This window comes from Eurytemora carolleeae, unplaced genomic scaffold (assembly GCF_000591075.1).
Source record: "Eurytemora carolleeae unplaced genomic scaffold, Eaff_2.0 scaffold54, whole genome shotgun sequence".
Taxonomy (NCBI): Eukaryota; Metazoa; Arthropoda; class Copepoda; order Calanoida; family Temoridae; genus Eurytemora; species Eurytemora carolleeae.
In genome coordinates, this window is record NW_019396185.1 from 417,840 (window position 1) to 434,825 (window position 16,986).

The 16,986-nt window shown below is 35.2% G+C and overlaps 1 protein-coding gene across 1 annotated transcript in view; it reads right to left on the minus strand.

Moving 5' to 3' along the window:
* LOC111697533 (protein dopey-1 homolog) overlaps window positions 1–16,986 on the minus strand; it is a 35,861-nt gene that overhangs the window by 17,727 nt on the left and 1,148 nt on the right. The window contains exons 3-28 of the mRNA XM_023467559.1: window positions 16,772–16,865; window positions 16,142–16,234; window positions 15,462–15,584; window positions 14,976–15,064; window positions 12,535–12,584; window positions 12,104–12,236; window positions 11,731–11,814; window positions 11,179–11,296; window positions 10,355–10,430; window positions 9,855–9,953; window positions 9,533–9,607; window positions 8,169–9,040; window positions 7,929–7,966; window positions 7,736–7,807; window positions 7,248–7,494; window positions 7,113–7,168; window positions 6,711–6,808; window positions 6,163–6,344; window positions 5,706–5,819; window positions 5,162–5,336; window positions 4,611–4,770; window positions 3,686–3,871; window positions 3,353–3,431; window positions 2,619–2,734; window positions 1,462–1,547; window positions 247–345 (exon numbers count right to left, since the gene is read on the minus strand). Coding sequence (XP_023323327.1) covers window positions 247–345; window positions 1,462–1,547; window positions 2,619–2,734; window positions 3,353–3,431; window positions 3,686–3,871; window positions 4,611–4,770; window positions 5,162–5,336; window positions 5,706–5,819; window positions 6,163–6,344; window positions 6,711–6,808; window positions 7,113–7,168; window positions 7,248–7,494; window positions 7,736–7,807; window positions 7,929–7,966; window positions 8,169–9,040; window positions 9,533–9,607; window positions 9,855–9,953; window positions 10,355–10,430; window positions 11,179–11,296; window positions 11,731–11,814; window positions 12,104–12,236; window positions 12,535–12,584; window positions 14,976–15,064; window positions 15,462–15,584; window positions 16,142–16,234; window positions 16,772–16,865 — 3,614 coding nt within the window. The remainder of the gene's footprint in view (window positions 1–246; window positions 346–1,461; window positions 1,548–2,618; window positions 2,735–3,352; window positions 3,432–3,685; window positions 3,872–4,610; window positions 4,771–5,161; window positions 5,337–5,705; window positions 5,820–6,162; window positions 6,345–6,710; window positions 6,809–7,112; window positions 7,169–7,247; window positions 7,495–7,735; window positions 7,808–7,928; window positions 7,967–8,168; window positions 9,041–9,532; window positions 9,608–9,854; window positions 9,954–10,354; window positions 10,431–11,178; window positions 11,297–11,730; window positions 11,815–12,103; window positions 12,237–12,534; window positions 12,585–14,975; window positions 15,065–15,461; window positions 15,585–16,141; window positions 16,235–16,771; window positions 16,866–16,986) is intronic.

Below are 16,986 nucleotides of genomic sequence, written 5' to 3' on the forward strand. Positions count from 1 at the left end.
TACACATACATCTAGAGAAAAGGCTACGGCATTTGAGTCGGAAAAATCGTCTTCCTTATATTTCGAATTTATTTTAACAACATTGTACATAACACAGTCAAGTGACTATTACTTGAACTGTGTTACATGTACACAACACAGAAGTGACTAATACCTGAACTGTGTCACATGTACACAACACTCACAGTAAAGATACTATTACCTGTACTGTGTTACGTGAACACAACACAGTAAAGAGACTATTACCTATACTGTGAAGTACTGTCCGAAGGAAGAGGAGAAGAAAATCCTTTTCCAAAAATAGATCTTTTATGACGAGCCATTAGTTGAACCAATTGAACGGATCTGAAAGATTTGAAATAAATGAACATATCTAAAAATAGCTGTGGTGCTTGGGCGTTGCCCAATATTTTTAGTCCAAGCAATCCAGTCCTTTTACCCGTGTTTGGTATTAAATGAATAATTATGATTTAGGCTCACGTGCCCAGCATTACCAGAGGAATATAATTCATTTCAACAATTTTTTATCCAATGGGTACCAATGGGTCAGCCAATTAGTCCAGCCGTTTGGCCAGCTGTAAGCTATAACAAACAAATATATATTTATAATGATTCATATATATAATTGAACAGATTTTCAATGATTAACGTTTTAACTATTTTCTTAGCATCTTAAAAAATATATTTTTCGACAATTTTCGCTCAAATTAATAAAATTTAAATCCGAGCAATTCTCCGGTAATTTTGTAAATGCCGGGATTTGTGTGACATTTGTTTCAAGAATAATACTTTAAACTAGACAAAAAATGCCGCAATATTTAAGCAAAAATGTTTGATGGGACACACTGTAACAATAAGAACCATTACAACCATACAACCCTACATAGTTAGGTATGGTTGCGCGGAGCTGAATATATTTTTTTGGAGGAGCTTAATGCATATTTACATAATGGTCGAACTTAAATAATTTTTAAAGAGAAACAAATGAATTTTGAGGGACAAGTATCAAAACGAATTAAAAACTTGACGTTTGATGTAGAACTTTGATTGACTAAAATACAATATTGATGGACTAGAATACATATTGAAGACCTAGAATACAATATTGATGGACTAGAATACAATATAGATGGACTAGATTATAATATTGATGGACTAGAATACAATATTGATGGACTAGAATACAATAATTTAGACCTAGAATTCATAGTGAAAACCTAGAATACAATATTGATGGACTAGAATACAATAATGAAGACCTAGAATACATATTGAAGACCTAGACTGCAATATTTAAGATATGTAAAAAGACTAAAAAAAAACTGTNTTGTAAGTGAAGGACTGGCTACTCCTGTTGTAGCAAGGCTGTATAATGTATAATGTATATAACCTTGTAAGTGAAGGACTGGCTACTCCTGTTGTAGCAAGGCTGTATAATGTATAATGTATAATGTATATAACCTTGTAAGTGAAGGACTGGCTACTCCTGTTGTAGCAAGGCTGGAGACTGCAAGACGAGGATGAATGGATAAAATACTGGACAAAGCCTGAAATATTCAAGGATGAAAATGGTTTTCGTTCAAATCAAATGAAATCAAGAAGCCAGGGATTGTCTAATAGCTCCCTGATATGACCGGGGTATGCAGTCACAATCCCTGACAGCCTGACATTATTGAAGCCTAACGTCGGATAAAATACTTGACAAAGCCTGAAATATTCAAAGATGAAAATTGTTTACGTTGATACAGTGAGAACCAGAATCTAGAATAGGAAGACGACTTTTAGACTTTAAATTATTTTGTCCAATGAACTTTATATATGCACATGGGACACAGCAATTTTGTAGTGCAAACAGACCCTTTTTAACAATTTAAGTTTTTTTATTAAACGATATGCTTTGTAACAGCATCAAAAACCTACAATTACTTCTTTAATGTCGTCTTACTATTCCACAGTTTTCTGGTTCTCACTGTTAATTCAAAGATGACAAGCAAAGGGACTGATCACTTACCTCAAACTCAAATATCTTAAAGACTTGTGATTTAAAAATTTATTATTTTAAACTTTGTCTGTTTGATCTAGCAGTATAAAAATCAAAGGTCTACAAAGTCAGGTTGCAAAAATATAAGGATTAGACAATAAAAATTTTAAAATTAGTTCCAACTAAAAAAAATTCGAATCGATAATAAATATAAAAAGTAGTTAGTGGTCCCGAAAATAATGTGGAATACTAAGACGAGTTTTGGGAAGAATATAATTTTGAAGATCAATAAAAGAAAACATAAAACAGAGTAGTGTAATCATGCAGTTTGCACTAAAACAACAACTTTTTGAAATATTAATTCATTTACAACAAAAACATCCAATAAAAGTCGTCTTACTTTTCCACTGTATTCTGGTATTCCCTGTTTAAAACTACAAAAATATTTTCCATATCTGGTTTGGACCAATCCTGAATTATGAAGTACAGCACTTAAATTATTCCATGTACATATTGAGTGTTAAGTACAGCTCTATTAATATTCCATGTACCTATCATGAGTGTTAAGTACAGTAGTAATAATATTCCATGTACTTATTGAGTGTTAAGTACAGCTCTAACACTATTAGGAATATACCTGTAGAGTATGTAGTACAGCTCTGCTGTCTATACACTTGCAGTACATTAGCAGGTGGGAGTGAAGAGGATGAACTGCAACGACCCCTCCTTCAGAGCTGTCAACTGGGTTCACCCCTATACAAAATAATCAAATGTCATTCCGTAGAAATCGAGGCCGATTCCCCTTCAAAAATAACCGCCAAAGGGCGGAAATGATTTTACGGGGATGCTCACAAAGCATGAAACCTAAATGAATCCCTAAAACTCAATATATAAAGGAATCTGAGGGATTAATTTGGTCTTTTACCTATAATACTAAATTATAAAATATAATATAAAAAAAAATTATTAAGAAGGTTTCAAAAGTTTCAGAGAACCAAGAATGTAAAAAAACCCTTTGAATGAATTCCGAAGAGTCGTCGTCTTATTCTCATCCTATGTGAGTAACCCTTTAAGTCAAAGACCTTGAATAAAGGCAACAAATGGAAACTATTACAGTTTACTGTAGATTTGACCAGGTTTTAGCGTATGTACAAAACTTATAGTGGAATAAATAAATATAGAAATTGGTTGGGTTTACACACAAATTAAATTCGTTTAATTAGCACATTGGTATTTTATAAGAGGTGAACATAAAGCTTCATTTATAATTTTAATGGGATTGTTCGGAGTGTAGAGTTAATTCTGAGCACCATCAATGATTCACAACGGTAACTATTTTGAAATTACGTTAACAGTCCCTTAAAGTCTGACCTGAATGCCGCGTATGTTTACTAGGTTCTGGGAACTGAAGATCATCTAGTTTCAGAAGGAATTGATCTTCCGAAACAACCTAAATACATGGAAGTTATCTATATTTTTGCTTAAATGTTTACAAATAATCATAATTGGAACGAAACCCATAAAAATGACGCAATGGAATTTATTTACATGATAACAATGGGGTTTAAATAATTGCCTTTATTATACCTTAATACTATAAAGGAGCGGGGGGACATCATGTTCTTGGGTTTCATGTAAAAATATATTAAAACGAAAGAAAGGTTTCAAACTTAAAAAAAATGTTGAGAACAGAAAAAATTCTACCTTCTCCAGTATTAGATCTAAAATGAATGCGACCACAAACTGGCTCTCGTGGTCTGAGCTTAGATGCGTATTCGACCCTTTCCTCGGGGTTCCAGCTCCGCTCTCGGAGGAGAAACTATAGGGTTCGGAGAGGGTTGGAGAGGAGGGACGGGTTTCCTCAGCGGGTTCAGGAGTTCCACTTGGATCCTACAATCCATTCAAACATTTTTAATAAGCAGCGAAGAACCAATGGTCTGACATGGCAAATTGTATAATAAAAAGCTGCTAATTAGAAGGTCAGAAACCTGCTAATTTTAGCGTTAACTTGGCCTATTTGGATCTGCTTAGGAACAGTGGTATGGTTGTCGCATAAGCTGTTTCTTTTAAAAATACTTATCAAGATTTTGTAATTTGTGACTGTAATTTGGATACGGTAGCGGCATTCTCATTTACAGAAAGAACAAAATTAGGATGGTGTATTTTTGGACCTACGCCCATCCCCTCTACTGCCCATCCGACCTACAAGCACGTGGTTTTAACAGCTGTGGTAGGTCCGAGATGGGCAAGAAGATATGCCCATCCGACCTACAGCTGTCGTAGGTCAGATGTTGCAGTAGGCCGGATGGGCAGTATAGCGGATGGGCAATAGGACTGATGGGCAGTAGAGCGGATCAACATTACCCAAAATTAGTAATCATTCCACTTTTTCTGCGTTATCACTTCTGAATTTAAAGGGAATTTTGATGAGCTCAGGATAGAATAAGAACGTTAAATGTCGTATTTAAATTTAAATACCATGCAGAGATATTGATAGCGAAAGCTGCGAAGTAAAATTAATAAAGATTATATGCTAAATAATAAATGCGGTGTAAAAAAGACGACCTTTTATGGAACCTTGATTTATGAATTTCTCAATTCTGATTTATTTTAATCAATGGTTTTATCCCTTATTGAACTCTGATTCTGATGAAACCAAGGCGAATGGGTTGACCCACATGGACATCTTGGCGTAAGGGAACCTGGTCAAGGTTTCAGGGTTCAACAGGCTCATGTCGGTCAGCGTAGTTCGACTTTCAGAACCAGCATTTAAGCATTGGACCTTAGACCTAGTGCGGAGGTTGTTTATATTTATCTATCATTCAAAAACAAATGAGAATGAATAGAAGTGGTTAAACTAAGGAAGGATAGTTGAACTATTACTTTGGACAGGAGTGCACTTGCACTCCTAAAGGAGTAGATATAGTTTAACTACTTTATCAAGTTCCGCCTGAACAATTGCTTTTGTTCTTTACAACTTTTTAATTTTTCCAAACTTTTAAAAAATAAATATTTTGAACATTTTGGATACAAAATTTAACGATTGTGGAAATACATACTAAAACATATTATTAATCATAACTTTTACATTAAATTAAATGCATTTTTCACCAACAATTTTCAAATTTTTTAAAAAAAATTTGGCATTGGCTAAAAAATTTAAGTTAAATATAAACCTCCCTGGGGGGTGGGCACTCAGGTTTTGAGTTTGTGATATGATAAATAATATTGTTTTCCAAGGAGGATATGGCGAATACACGAGGCAGCCTCGGGGAGGATTGAGGGGTAGGTTTGGAGGCTGCCCGGGATTCCTTGATGTTGGCGTGGAGGACAGAGAGACGAGCAGAGGCCGGGTCTAAATACACAACAGAGATTTCAACAATGCAATTGGAATTTTTAAAAAAGTAGGATAAATGTCAATTTCAAGCCTCTTTTTAACTCAAGTTTTCGGGTTTGATTGGGAAAATGCCCTTCGACGCGAATGGGTTAAGGCGTTACAGAAAAGTTCATTCAGAAAACTTTGATGGTGGATTTTAAAAATGCAGTTAGTTAAATAAAAAACAACATTTTAACGACCTCAAAAATAGAAACAAAAAAGTTAAAGCAATCTATAGAAATTAAAACTGAAAACTATTGACATTAATCAAAGAAAATGTTTAAATTTTTCTAATGAAAGTGATGGTAGATAGAACTTTGATAAATCTAAAAAATTAAAATGGCTGACCTAGAAGAGAGAGAAGAAGTGGTTCAAGAAGACGACCAGTATCTCCACGAGATAAAGAATGCTCAACCCAACGCTCACAAAGTGTCCGAACAGCGCTCTTATCCGATCTTAAACCTGCAAATCATTGAATTTTTAATTCACATTGAAAACAAATCCAACATCAAAAGAAATCAATTTCATTCTTGAATTTAATAGTTTTGTCATCAAACTCAAGAAACAGAAAGAGTATCAGAAATTAAGTTTTATAACGTTTTCTGATTTTAGGTGACAATTAATGTTTTTCACTGGGTTTCCTACTAAGCAATAGCATTCATTACAATTTCTCAAAAAGTAGATAAGGGCAGCCCGTAGCCGTCTTTTCTAAAAACAGTAATCAAAGACGACCTGTGACTCAATTACCAGGGTTTTGACTGAACCCTAGTTAACAAATTTCGAACTGAATAAAAATATATAAAACCTGAAACCATCTTATTCAGGCAGAGATCTAAAGTCTTTCTGCTTCCTGAGATATCTCTGGAGAGATGCCAGAGCTGAGAAAACCTCCGGAACACGTTGACGGAGGATCCAGAGATGGAAGCCTGGAGGCTCTCAGCTACTACATTCTCAACAACGGAGGCTTGCGGAGCCAGCTCCAGTAATCTAATCAAGGTCCAAATTTAATTAATAGTGAGAAGGAATTGAACTAAGTAGATGAAGTTGAACTCTTTTGCTCCGGTTCAAGTTCAAGAGGGCAGTGGTTCAACTTAATCTACCGACCAACCTACAAACAATAAAGCAAGGTATCAACCAAATCAAACAAACCAATCAACCATTTAACCAAGCAAGCAAGCAAGCAAGCAAGCAAGCAAGCAAGCAAGCAAGCAAGCAAGCAAGCAACCAACCATTTAACAAAGCAACCAAACAACCAACTAACTAACCAAAGAACCAACCAACCAACCATTTAACCAAGCAACCAACCAAACAACAAAACAACCAACCAACCAACCAACCAAAGAACCAACCCACCTGTGAAGCAGTGTGACACACTGTAGATGATAAACAGAGGGAACAAGACCAAGATTGTTCCAGAGACTTGTGGCGATCAACCTTGGTTTAAATATTATCTAATTATATTTTCACAAATATAAAGTGGAATTATGCTCTTAATTGTAAATTCTTATACGCCATTGAGGATTTAGAGCATCCGTATTAAAATAACATGCTCAAATCTATATCTGACCACCAATAAGGAAGATATGGTCGTTTTACCATCATGAAAGTTAACTTCTGTAAATTACGTGCTTTGTTTTTGCTTCATACAATCCGTAAGTCACTTTCATAGTGAACCCACATTAAGAAAATATTTTAAGATAGAAACGTGAGGAAAAAACAAGGGTTTGTGAACTGGTGGGGGAATCAGGACCTGACTGAGACCCTCTCACGGATGTCGGTCTGGGGATTCCACATTGGGGGTCTTTCACGATCTTTTTCATTTCATTTCATTTCACAGTTCACCGACATAGGGTCAAACGACCTAGGGTCAAACGACAAACAGTCAAAAACGCGAAAAGGGTATAAATGGGGAAATTTTTTTTAATGTATTATTTATTTTCCAGCAAATAATATTAAGATGTTCGGTTGTCAGCAAAGGATCCATTGTAACCAAAACACTTTCAACATTGTCAGCAGATCGGGGTCTGCTGACAGCTGCTACACAGGTTGACAGCACGCTTGCCAGCTCTATCAAGGTAGCAACTGCTGTCAGCTGTATTCTAATGTTGGATTCTGATATCTTGGATTCATCCACATTCTAAGTTGTGAAATTAACGAATTTGATTTTTTTATATGTACTTAAATCTCGAAAAACTTTTTTACCAGCCCAATTTTCAAAGCTAAAAATAACCAACCCAAAACAAAATCAATTTCAATTGAATAACTTTTTAATTTTAAATGAAATATTTACTGGTTAAGAAACCTGAGAAATAACTTTCTAAATCTTTTTTCTTTCTAGATTAAAGGTTAAAACTCCTAAATTGAATTGGTTTATTTTCCTGCATAGTTGCACACAGAAGCAGGGCCTGAAGCCAGGCGGGCAGAACACCATTGGCATTCTCAACATCAGCCTAAAATATATTTTATAGGATTGGAAAAAAAATCAATTGTCAGGGAATTTAATGGAGAAGGGAAAACGGAAGATATGGAGAAAATAGGTGGGGGTTGCCTTTTTTTAAGATTTCCCCTTACCTTGTTGTACTTTGGCATAGAGGATAGTTCAACTAAACCTGGAAATAAGTAGATGCTTGATCATTTTATTACTCTTTTAGTTGATTGATGGATAGTTTAATAAATTGATTGATTGATGGATTACATTCGATTGGTCTGATCGATTTTGGATTTTAATTTAATTTTTTTTGATGAATAAACATTTAACATTCCAATATGTTGATTGATTGATTAATTGGTTGATTGATTGATTGATAGTACCTGTACACGCCGAACTAAACGCATCTGTTAATAGTTCTGAGCCAGATCGAAGACTGACAGAAAGTTTAGGTTCAGACTCTCTTCCTATCCTCTCCAGTGTTCCTCCAGACATGAGGCTGTTTAGCATACTACTAAGGTCCTCGTTCTGATCCAGGAGGACAGTATTGGAGGACTCCACCATACCCTTCCAGTCTCGGAGAGGAGTTTCGAGGATACGGAACTCTAGAAACTCCTGGAACATCTCTGTGTAACTCTGGTTGCACTTTTTTATTAGTTGATCATGGAGACTTGACGCTTTATGCTGCCCTGAAGACCGGTTGTTATTTGTCTCATTAGTCTTGACAGGAGTAGCAGTAGTTGACTCCGTAGCTTCAAGTACTTCGTCGGATAAATCACTTTTATCCAGTTCACTGGAGGTTCGTCCTCGTAGGGACTCATTCAGGTCCCAGACATTCCAGGCCGGCTGTACTCTGCCCAGCACACGCTTACAACTGGTCAAACACTCGTTTAGATCACTCCCTGCCAACCAATTTATACTTCGACGGACACTCTGCACCATGCTTTGAAAGAGTTTAGGTAAATGCTCGCTAGATGTCTCTATATACGTTTCAATGGAGACTATTTCTAGAAGGAAATTAATGATAAAACACATCTCTCTTATATTTGTTTCTCCTTCACCGACCCCTAGAACCATAACATCAAGGTTTGGTGGGTTGCCTGCAGCAGACTGACATGCAATATCAAAGTGTTTTGAGCAGACAGACCACACAAAGCTGGTGTCCAGCTGAGAAAACAGAAGGTTGGCAGTCTTTATCAGATCTTGACGAATATTTCCTTTCTCAGCTTTTGTATCTGACATATGGTACAGGGTCCTAGAAACAGAACATTTAAAAGGGTTGGATTATTTAGACAGTTTCACTATACAGTGCTCCACAAAATAATGTGGGTTGAAACAAGAATTTCTGGTAATAACTTTAAAACACTCATGTCTTGTGTCTTCTACCCTTTTTCGAGAAGCACTAATCTCCTAAAATTCCATTTTAAGGGGAATGTAATATCAAGGGACCTCCAACATACCCAATTCTCAACCCTTATGACATTTATATGATACATAATGTGGCAGATTTAGTCGGTTTTAGGCTTAAAAAGTGTTTGAGAGTGATGATTTCCTATGTTGATGCTGTCCCTTTTAAAGAGAAACAAAAATTAAAAATAAATATTTTCAAAGTTCTTATTCATCCTCGATCATACAAAGCTAGGCTCCCATTGTAAATCGGACATGCCACTAATTAAAAATCGAATTACTTGAACCAAATTAATGATGATTGTGATGTTATCAAAGAAAATCTGAATGATGAAATTACCTGAAAATATCAAGGATAATATGATCAACAATAAAGGGACCTATCTCAGGTTTATCCAGCAGAGATGTGATTATTCTGAAGCAGTTAATCTCATTGATAACTTATTACTGAATGTATGGGTCTTACTGTACATAAACACAACACTACGCTAAATCTGAAACGGGTGCATGATAAATATTCTTTGCATAATTTGTAAAAAGTATAAAGAAAAAAAAATCCGTTAAAAAATACTTTGCAAGACACAATTTGTCTTATTGTAATGCATTTAACTGCACTTGCAGAAAGTATGAAAGAGGTTCAATGAGATGAACTTGCTCCTCTCCTGAATGGTTTTGTATCTAAAGGTTGATCAGTGGCACGGTTGGGTATACTCTCCTCTAGTATCCGGAGTACAGCGGATACAACCAGATCTCGACCATACCTAGAGAACAACAAGATTACTAATGGTTTGATGGATTCCAATCCCGTTAAAAAAAGGAAGAAATAGTAAATAGTTGATTTTTTTTTTACAAAAAAGCTGATCAAAATTGGCCATCTTACAGTCGGCACAAACGTAGGCAATAAAATTTTTTTCATCCTTAATAATACTTTTTACCTCCAAAATTTTTTTTTACATATTCAGAAAATATTACCCTAAACTTTAAGCGCTACTTAAGGGAAAAAATTATTTTCATAAGACGGGGGTGGGGGTAATGATTGTACAGGAAAATAAACACCACTACAATAAAACATTAAAAAATGGAGGAATCGAATTTTTTCTAGTGTTTACTCTGTAATGAACCAATCTAGAGACAAATGTTGTGGNACGGAGGATAGATTAACCTTGAAAAATATGTTTCGTCCTTCACTTCTTCTGCAAGTTCTTCACTTCCAGTTCTCTGCACGGCAGGATGGGATCCTGATAACAGAAAATTGGTCAAATCATCACATTGTGAAACTTTTTTTAATTATCTATCATAATTGATCTTTTTAAAGAATTTTACTTTCATATGGGAAAAGAGTAATTAACCCTTTCTTTCCTCCTTGTAAAGAAAAGATGACCTAACAGCACCCTCTATCTTTGGTTTACCTGGAAGTATGTCGGGATTGATCTTTAAACCAAGCATCCAGGAGATAGGACTACCTTTACCCACCTACCCTCGTTATACCAGGAAACTGGTTGAGCTTGTACTATCTAACCCCTACCTTCGTTATACCTGGAAACTGGTTGAGATTGTATCCAACCCCTACCCTCGTTATACCTGGAAACTGGTTGAGATTGTACTATCTAACCCCTACCCTCGTTATACCTGGAAACTGGTTGAGATTGTACTATCTAACCCCTACCCTTTTCTTAACTGGAAGCAGGTCTCAATCCTGGATTTAGTTTTGATCAAAGAATCCAGGAAAAAAAACGACTTCCATCATAGCCCTTAGTTACCTAGAAGCAGATCTTGACTCTGGGTTGATTTCTGATTCAAGAATCCAGGAAAAAAGAGGACCTCCCCTGTGTTTAACTGTAAGTAGGTCGGGATTGATCTCTGAGTCAAGAAACCATGAGAAGACGATCTCTACCTTACTCCTGTGTTTACCTGAAAGTAGATCTGGATTGATCTCTGATCCAAGAAACCATGAGAAGACGATCTCTACCTCACTCCTGTGTTTACCTGGAAGCAGATCAGGATTGATCTCTGATCCAAGAATCCAGGAGAAAAGACGACGATTCAATGACATATCTCTTCGGAGTAAGGAACTCAGGACACTACTAACCAGGCAGACCATATCCTAATGAATCAGTAAATTTGATGATATTTCATAAGATTTGGCGGAATATACTGAAAAGTTAGATATCATCCTACTCCCTCATTTAATACTTTTCCCCCTTAGTAATTTCATTAATTCCTGATATTAAATTTATATCATTGTATAAATAACACACTTCAAAAATGTATTGGTGCAGAATTTCTTCTGGACAGTATTTGAGGCTTTTTTCTTCCAATCCTTGTACATAAATGTACATTATACATCCTAGAAATCATCTCATCTCTGGATTGTTGAGCAGATTGACCCATCTGTTGACTTCGACAAACCCCTTTTGCTTTAAATGAAACAACTTCTTCTTTTTAACAGGCTCTTAATTACAACATTCAATCTTCTAGGTTAATTACCTAAGAGGTTGGGGGGATAATTTCCAACAAAATATGTACCCCTGTTCTGACCTGTTTTACAAACTGAGGATGATGAAGAGGAAACCCCTGGAGAAGAAGGTCTAGCGCAGATCTTTGAACCAGAGCAGAGGAATCCTTTAAGATGGTATACTAATGAATGCGGCAGAGTTAGATCTGGGATTATCAACTGGTTCGAGCTCAAAAGCGATCAAATACACCCCATTTTTTATCTGCCATGGTGCCCCAAGAAAGCTGTAAAGTTTTACTTTTCAAGCATTCAAATTTCAGAGAAGTTGAACCAACTACCATTGTACTTTTCTTACATCTAGTGAAAATGCATCTAAAAGTAGATTTTTAAGATTAAGGGGGTGGGGGGTGATTTTTAAAAACTGTTTTGGCTCAATTAAAAAGTCTATATTTGTACCTGTAAAGCTAGACAAAGAGCCCTGCACATGACGTCATGATCTGCTCCGAGTAGATAGGGCTGGGTTGAAGCAGCTGACAAACCACGTGTTTTTTTACCACAATGACACAGCACAAAGGTCAGAGCAGGAAGTCTAAAATTTATATTAAAAGTTTTTTTTACATTTGCTGCTGTTATTTGAGGACATTAAAAGAATGTAAATTGGGAAGCTATGTTTTTTTTTCAACATACATTTCTGGCATATTCCGTCGTACTTGTAAAAAGACACCAAGGAACAATTGTTGAGGTCCTTGAATATCGGACGACAGCTTTTAGGACCTTACTATTACTAATGCAAAAAAAAGATTTTCATCAACTAAACACAGAAAAAGAATTAGCTGAATTTTATCACAAGTCATTATTTTTAATAAATTTTACATGCGTGTTCTAACCTTATAGTAGCATTTGTTGCAACACACTCCCAGAGCCCAGAGTAAAACACCTAAAAATTGTAAATAAGAATAAAAAAAAAAAAAACAATAAAAAATCAATTTTAAGAAAATAAACTTGTGGAAAGGGAAAAACAGGTCATACAGTGGGATCCATAAAGCTGTTGACATTTAATTAAATTGATGTGAATTTGATTTTGTTATACGCAAACAGTTTTACCAGTAATTCAACTAATGTGTTTCATGTTCATTGGACTTTTTAAAATCATAAGTCAACAGTCGTCTTCTTATTAAAATATTATCTGAGGTTGAAGAACCTCTACTACAGCCTCTAAAAGTTTACCTGAGGTTGAACAGCCTCTGCTACAGCCTCAAGAAATTTATCTGAAGTTGAATAACCTCTGCTACAGCCTCTAGAAGTTAACCTGAGGTTGAAGAACCTCTGCTACAGCATCTAGAAGTTTACCTGAGGTCCTATGCTACAGCCTCAAGAAGATTACCTGAGGTAACAGCCTCTTGAAAATTACCTAAGCTGAGGTTAAAAGCCTCTAGAAGATTACCTGAGTGTGGAATTTGAAGAATTCTAATAAACTTTCAATGTTCAGGATTTCTGAAAAACCTAGAGAATCCTTGGGATGAATGTGAAGAAGTTGGAGCGGAAAAGGTTGAAACTGAATCTACACATGAAAATTCGAACTTTCTCCTACATTTCTGAAACTCTTGATTATTCATCCTTATACTAAAAAATCAATGTTCTGAATTATACAACCCTATATATTCTTTTAATCTTATCAAGCCATGAGAAATGTTAATCATGAGCTGTTTTATATAAAATTCTTTATCTTATTGAGAATTCAAAAGAAAGAAAGTTTTTAATTCAAAAAGTAAAGATTTTAGCTTGTATAACAATGATTTTAATTTGGAAAGAATAATTTTAACTTAAAAAACTATATATCGTCTTTTTCAGAAGAAGAATGGGTTGATTATATTTATAACCCGATTAAGTCTCCAGGTCTCCACTTTTACGAGGTTTATAAAACATCTTTTAAAAGATTATTTCCAATAATAAAAAAGGTCTAGAGCTAAAAAGAAAACTTTGATATATGTAATGATGTTATATAATGGTGATACAGATCTTAGATTAAGCGTGTTCTCCCTAACTTCAACCATCCTACAAATCTACCACCTACAACATCATCCTACAAATCTATTATCTACAACCTCATCTACAAATCTTCATTCGTCGAGTAAATGAAACTCAGGTGAACCATGCGAAATCATAAATAGACTTTGAAACTTGATCCTTGGAATGTTCATCGATAATATTATGCACATGCAGATACCCTAAATACATGTATTCAGGACCAAATACATGTATTCAGGACCTACCCTGATGTTCGTGTACTCCTCCGTCTGACAGATCAGATGGAGTAAATACTCTTCACCTGGAGAAATCTTCTGATGTCGTCTTCCATCTTCAGAACTGTTCTAGATTCCCTTGGCCGTCTTCCACCATCGTGATTCTTCCTGACCATCATCCTGAGCATAAGAATGTGAGCTCACCTCCTCTGATCCACAACTCGGAGTGCTAATTGATCTGACCGAGCTGCCTCCGACTGGACAACACAGATTTCGAGGACTTATGTTGGAACGTCATATGCTTTAGACGTGTCCTGTTAAGGTGAGACTCATCATACGAGAAATATATATAACGGTCTTGACGAACAGGATTTAAAACCCCGTCTTGTTTAGATTCCTCAAGATCAGAGAACAATATCAAGGACGTCGTCTTCCCCTTGGTTCTCCGATACTCTCCTTCTCTGCTTTAAGGATTGCACCTAAAGGTACACTGCAATTTCTGTGCTAATATTTTGATAAGTGATCTATAAGCTTATCTTTTGTCGATCAAATCTCACCGAGAATTCTCTTTTAGACACAAAAGGACTCTGAATGAAGCATAAGATAATCTCTCTCTGAACTGTAGCTCATATCAAGACCCCAGCCCGAGCAACTTTGTAAGTGTGTTTTTAAATACTGAACTCTTTGCTAATATGATTTTTTAATGATTCAAAAAACTAAATTTCTTTATTGAGACCTGGAGCAAAATTTTGTAAACATATACGTATATATTCTGTTATATTATAATAATTTAATTTCAGTTCAGTGTGAGAGCTGAAGTTGAGCATTACCTACTTCAATAAAGCTTATACAAACATAACACTCGTGTATTAATGTGGTGCGCTGGTTATAAGGGAATACTCGCCCTGGATATGAGTGAGCTTTTATGTTTTTAAAGTCTCAAAAACAACGTAACGAGTACACTGAGGTTGAACAACCTTTGCTACAGACTCTAAAAGATTACCTGAGGTTGAACAACCTTTGCTACAGACTCTAAAAGATTACCTGAGGTTGAACAGCATTTGCTACAGCCCATAAAAGATTACCTGAGGTTGAACAGCCTCTGCTACAGCCTCAAGGAGATTATTGGTTCTCTGATAATGGTCCGACCCCTCCTCTAACCCAGGAAGTACACCTATAACAATAAAGATAAACTATCTATCATAATTACACGGAAATCTAGACAATGTCCCCCCCCCCTGCATATAACCGTCAAAGGAGGGAAGTTAGTGTACCAAATGATAAAAAACATGTCCACTCTGGTCCGGAACTAGGCCAACAAATGAATTTACCACCCAACTGCACACTATCAGTCTCTTTGACTGGTCCACTTTGATATTTACCAGACTACCAGACCAGTGTAGAGCTGTCAATATAAAAGGTATTTAAAATTTAGTGTTTAAAATGATCTAAACCTCATATAGTTAATAAAATAGGTCCTAAATCCACATTAAAGAGATCATTATAAAAATAAAGCTTTTTAAAAAAAATATTCCATGCCCCTCGACCTCTAAAATTCTTTTTTATCCGACCTGAGAGGAACCCGTTGAGTCCGGGACGAAGACGATCTCCGAGTGGAACAAAATGATTCTCATAAACAGTGAGTAGGATAGATCTTACATTCATCGCGGCATTCGAGAGAAGTGGGAACAGACCTATAATATTTACAAAATTTAAAATAAATAAAGGCATTAAAGATACAAGGTTTCCATCGAAACTTGACAGTTGAAAGACGACTTGTCGAAGGTCGTCTTTGATCTTTGAAATAAATTGCAGCATTCATTTATCCCTAAAAAAACAAGGAGATATTTTTATGATGCCAACAGGAATAAAGTGACATTTTGTCGTAAAAAAACTGGGGATTTTTTAGAGAAAGGACTATTTTATCGTTGATATACTTTTCAGAAATACGCACGTGGTCCTGGCATTTCCAAGATGTGGCCTGCCTTATTTGGGGTTTTAAAAATATTAAAAGCACACAAATATCAGACCACAGTTTGGAAATGCCAGTACTAGAGTAATTTATCGATAATTGTTTTAAGAATCATACTAATAAATGTAAATTGACGAATAAATGATGCGAAATATTTTGAAGAACAACAACTCTCAACTGTCATGTTTCATGGGACACCCTTTCCATGAATTCAGATCAAAAAAGATCTTTAAGTGCCATGTTTAGTTGGACAGCCCGTATGTATTCAATATTGTGTACCTGCAGAGTAAATGAAGAGCTCAGCCGCCAGTCTGTTGGTTCCCATACACTTAAAGATTATGTCATACGTCTCCAGGGCTTTCTGGTGTACACCTAGGGGAAGGTTGGATAGGATGAAAACTTAATTTATCAATCAACATTTATAAATAAAGCGTTGTATAGAAAAATAAATAAATTAAAAAAATGAATGAAATAATGAATAAATAAATGAAAGAATGAATAAATGAATGTAAGAATTAATAAATGAAGGATTAAATGACTAAATAAATGGAAGAATGAATAAATAAATGAAAGAAAGGAAGGATAAAAGAAAATAAATGAATGATAGAATGAATAAATGAAGAAAAGAATGAATAAGTGAATAAAACAATGAATAAATTAATATTTGAAGAAAGCATGAATTAATGAATAAAAAAAAAAAAAAAAATCAATAATAGAATGAATAAATGAAAAATAAGAAAGAATAAATGAATGAAAGAATGAAGAAATGAATGAAAGAATGAAGAAATGAAGAAAAGAACGAATAAATGAATTAAAGAATGAAAAAGTGAATGAAAGAATAAATAAATGAAAGATAGGATGAATGAAAGGATGAATAAATCAAAAGATGGAAGGATAAATGAATTAAACCTGCTGGGAGAGCTGGATGCATACACTGAGCTAGTCGTTTACTGATAATAATCCGCCGAGGAATTATTGGATACTTCATATGTGCCAACAAAACCTTAAATGTACAATTAGAAAAATACTCAAATTATTGGATACTTCATATGTGCCAACAAAACCTTAAATGTACAATTAGAAAAATAATCAAATTATTGGATACTTCATATGTGCCAACAAAA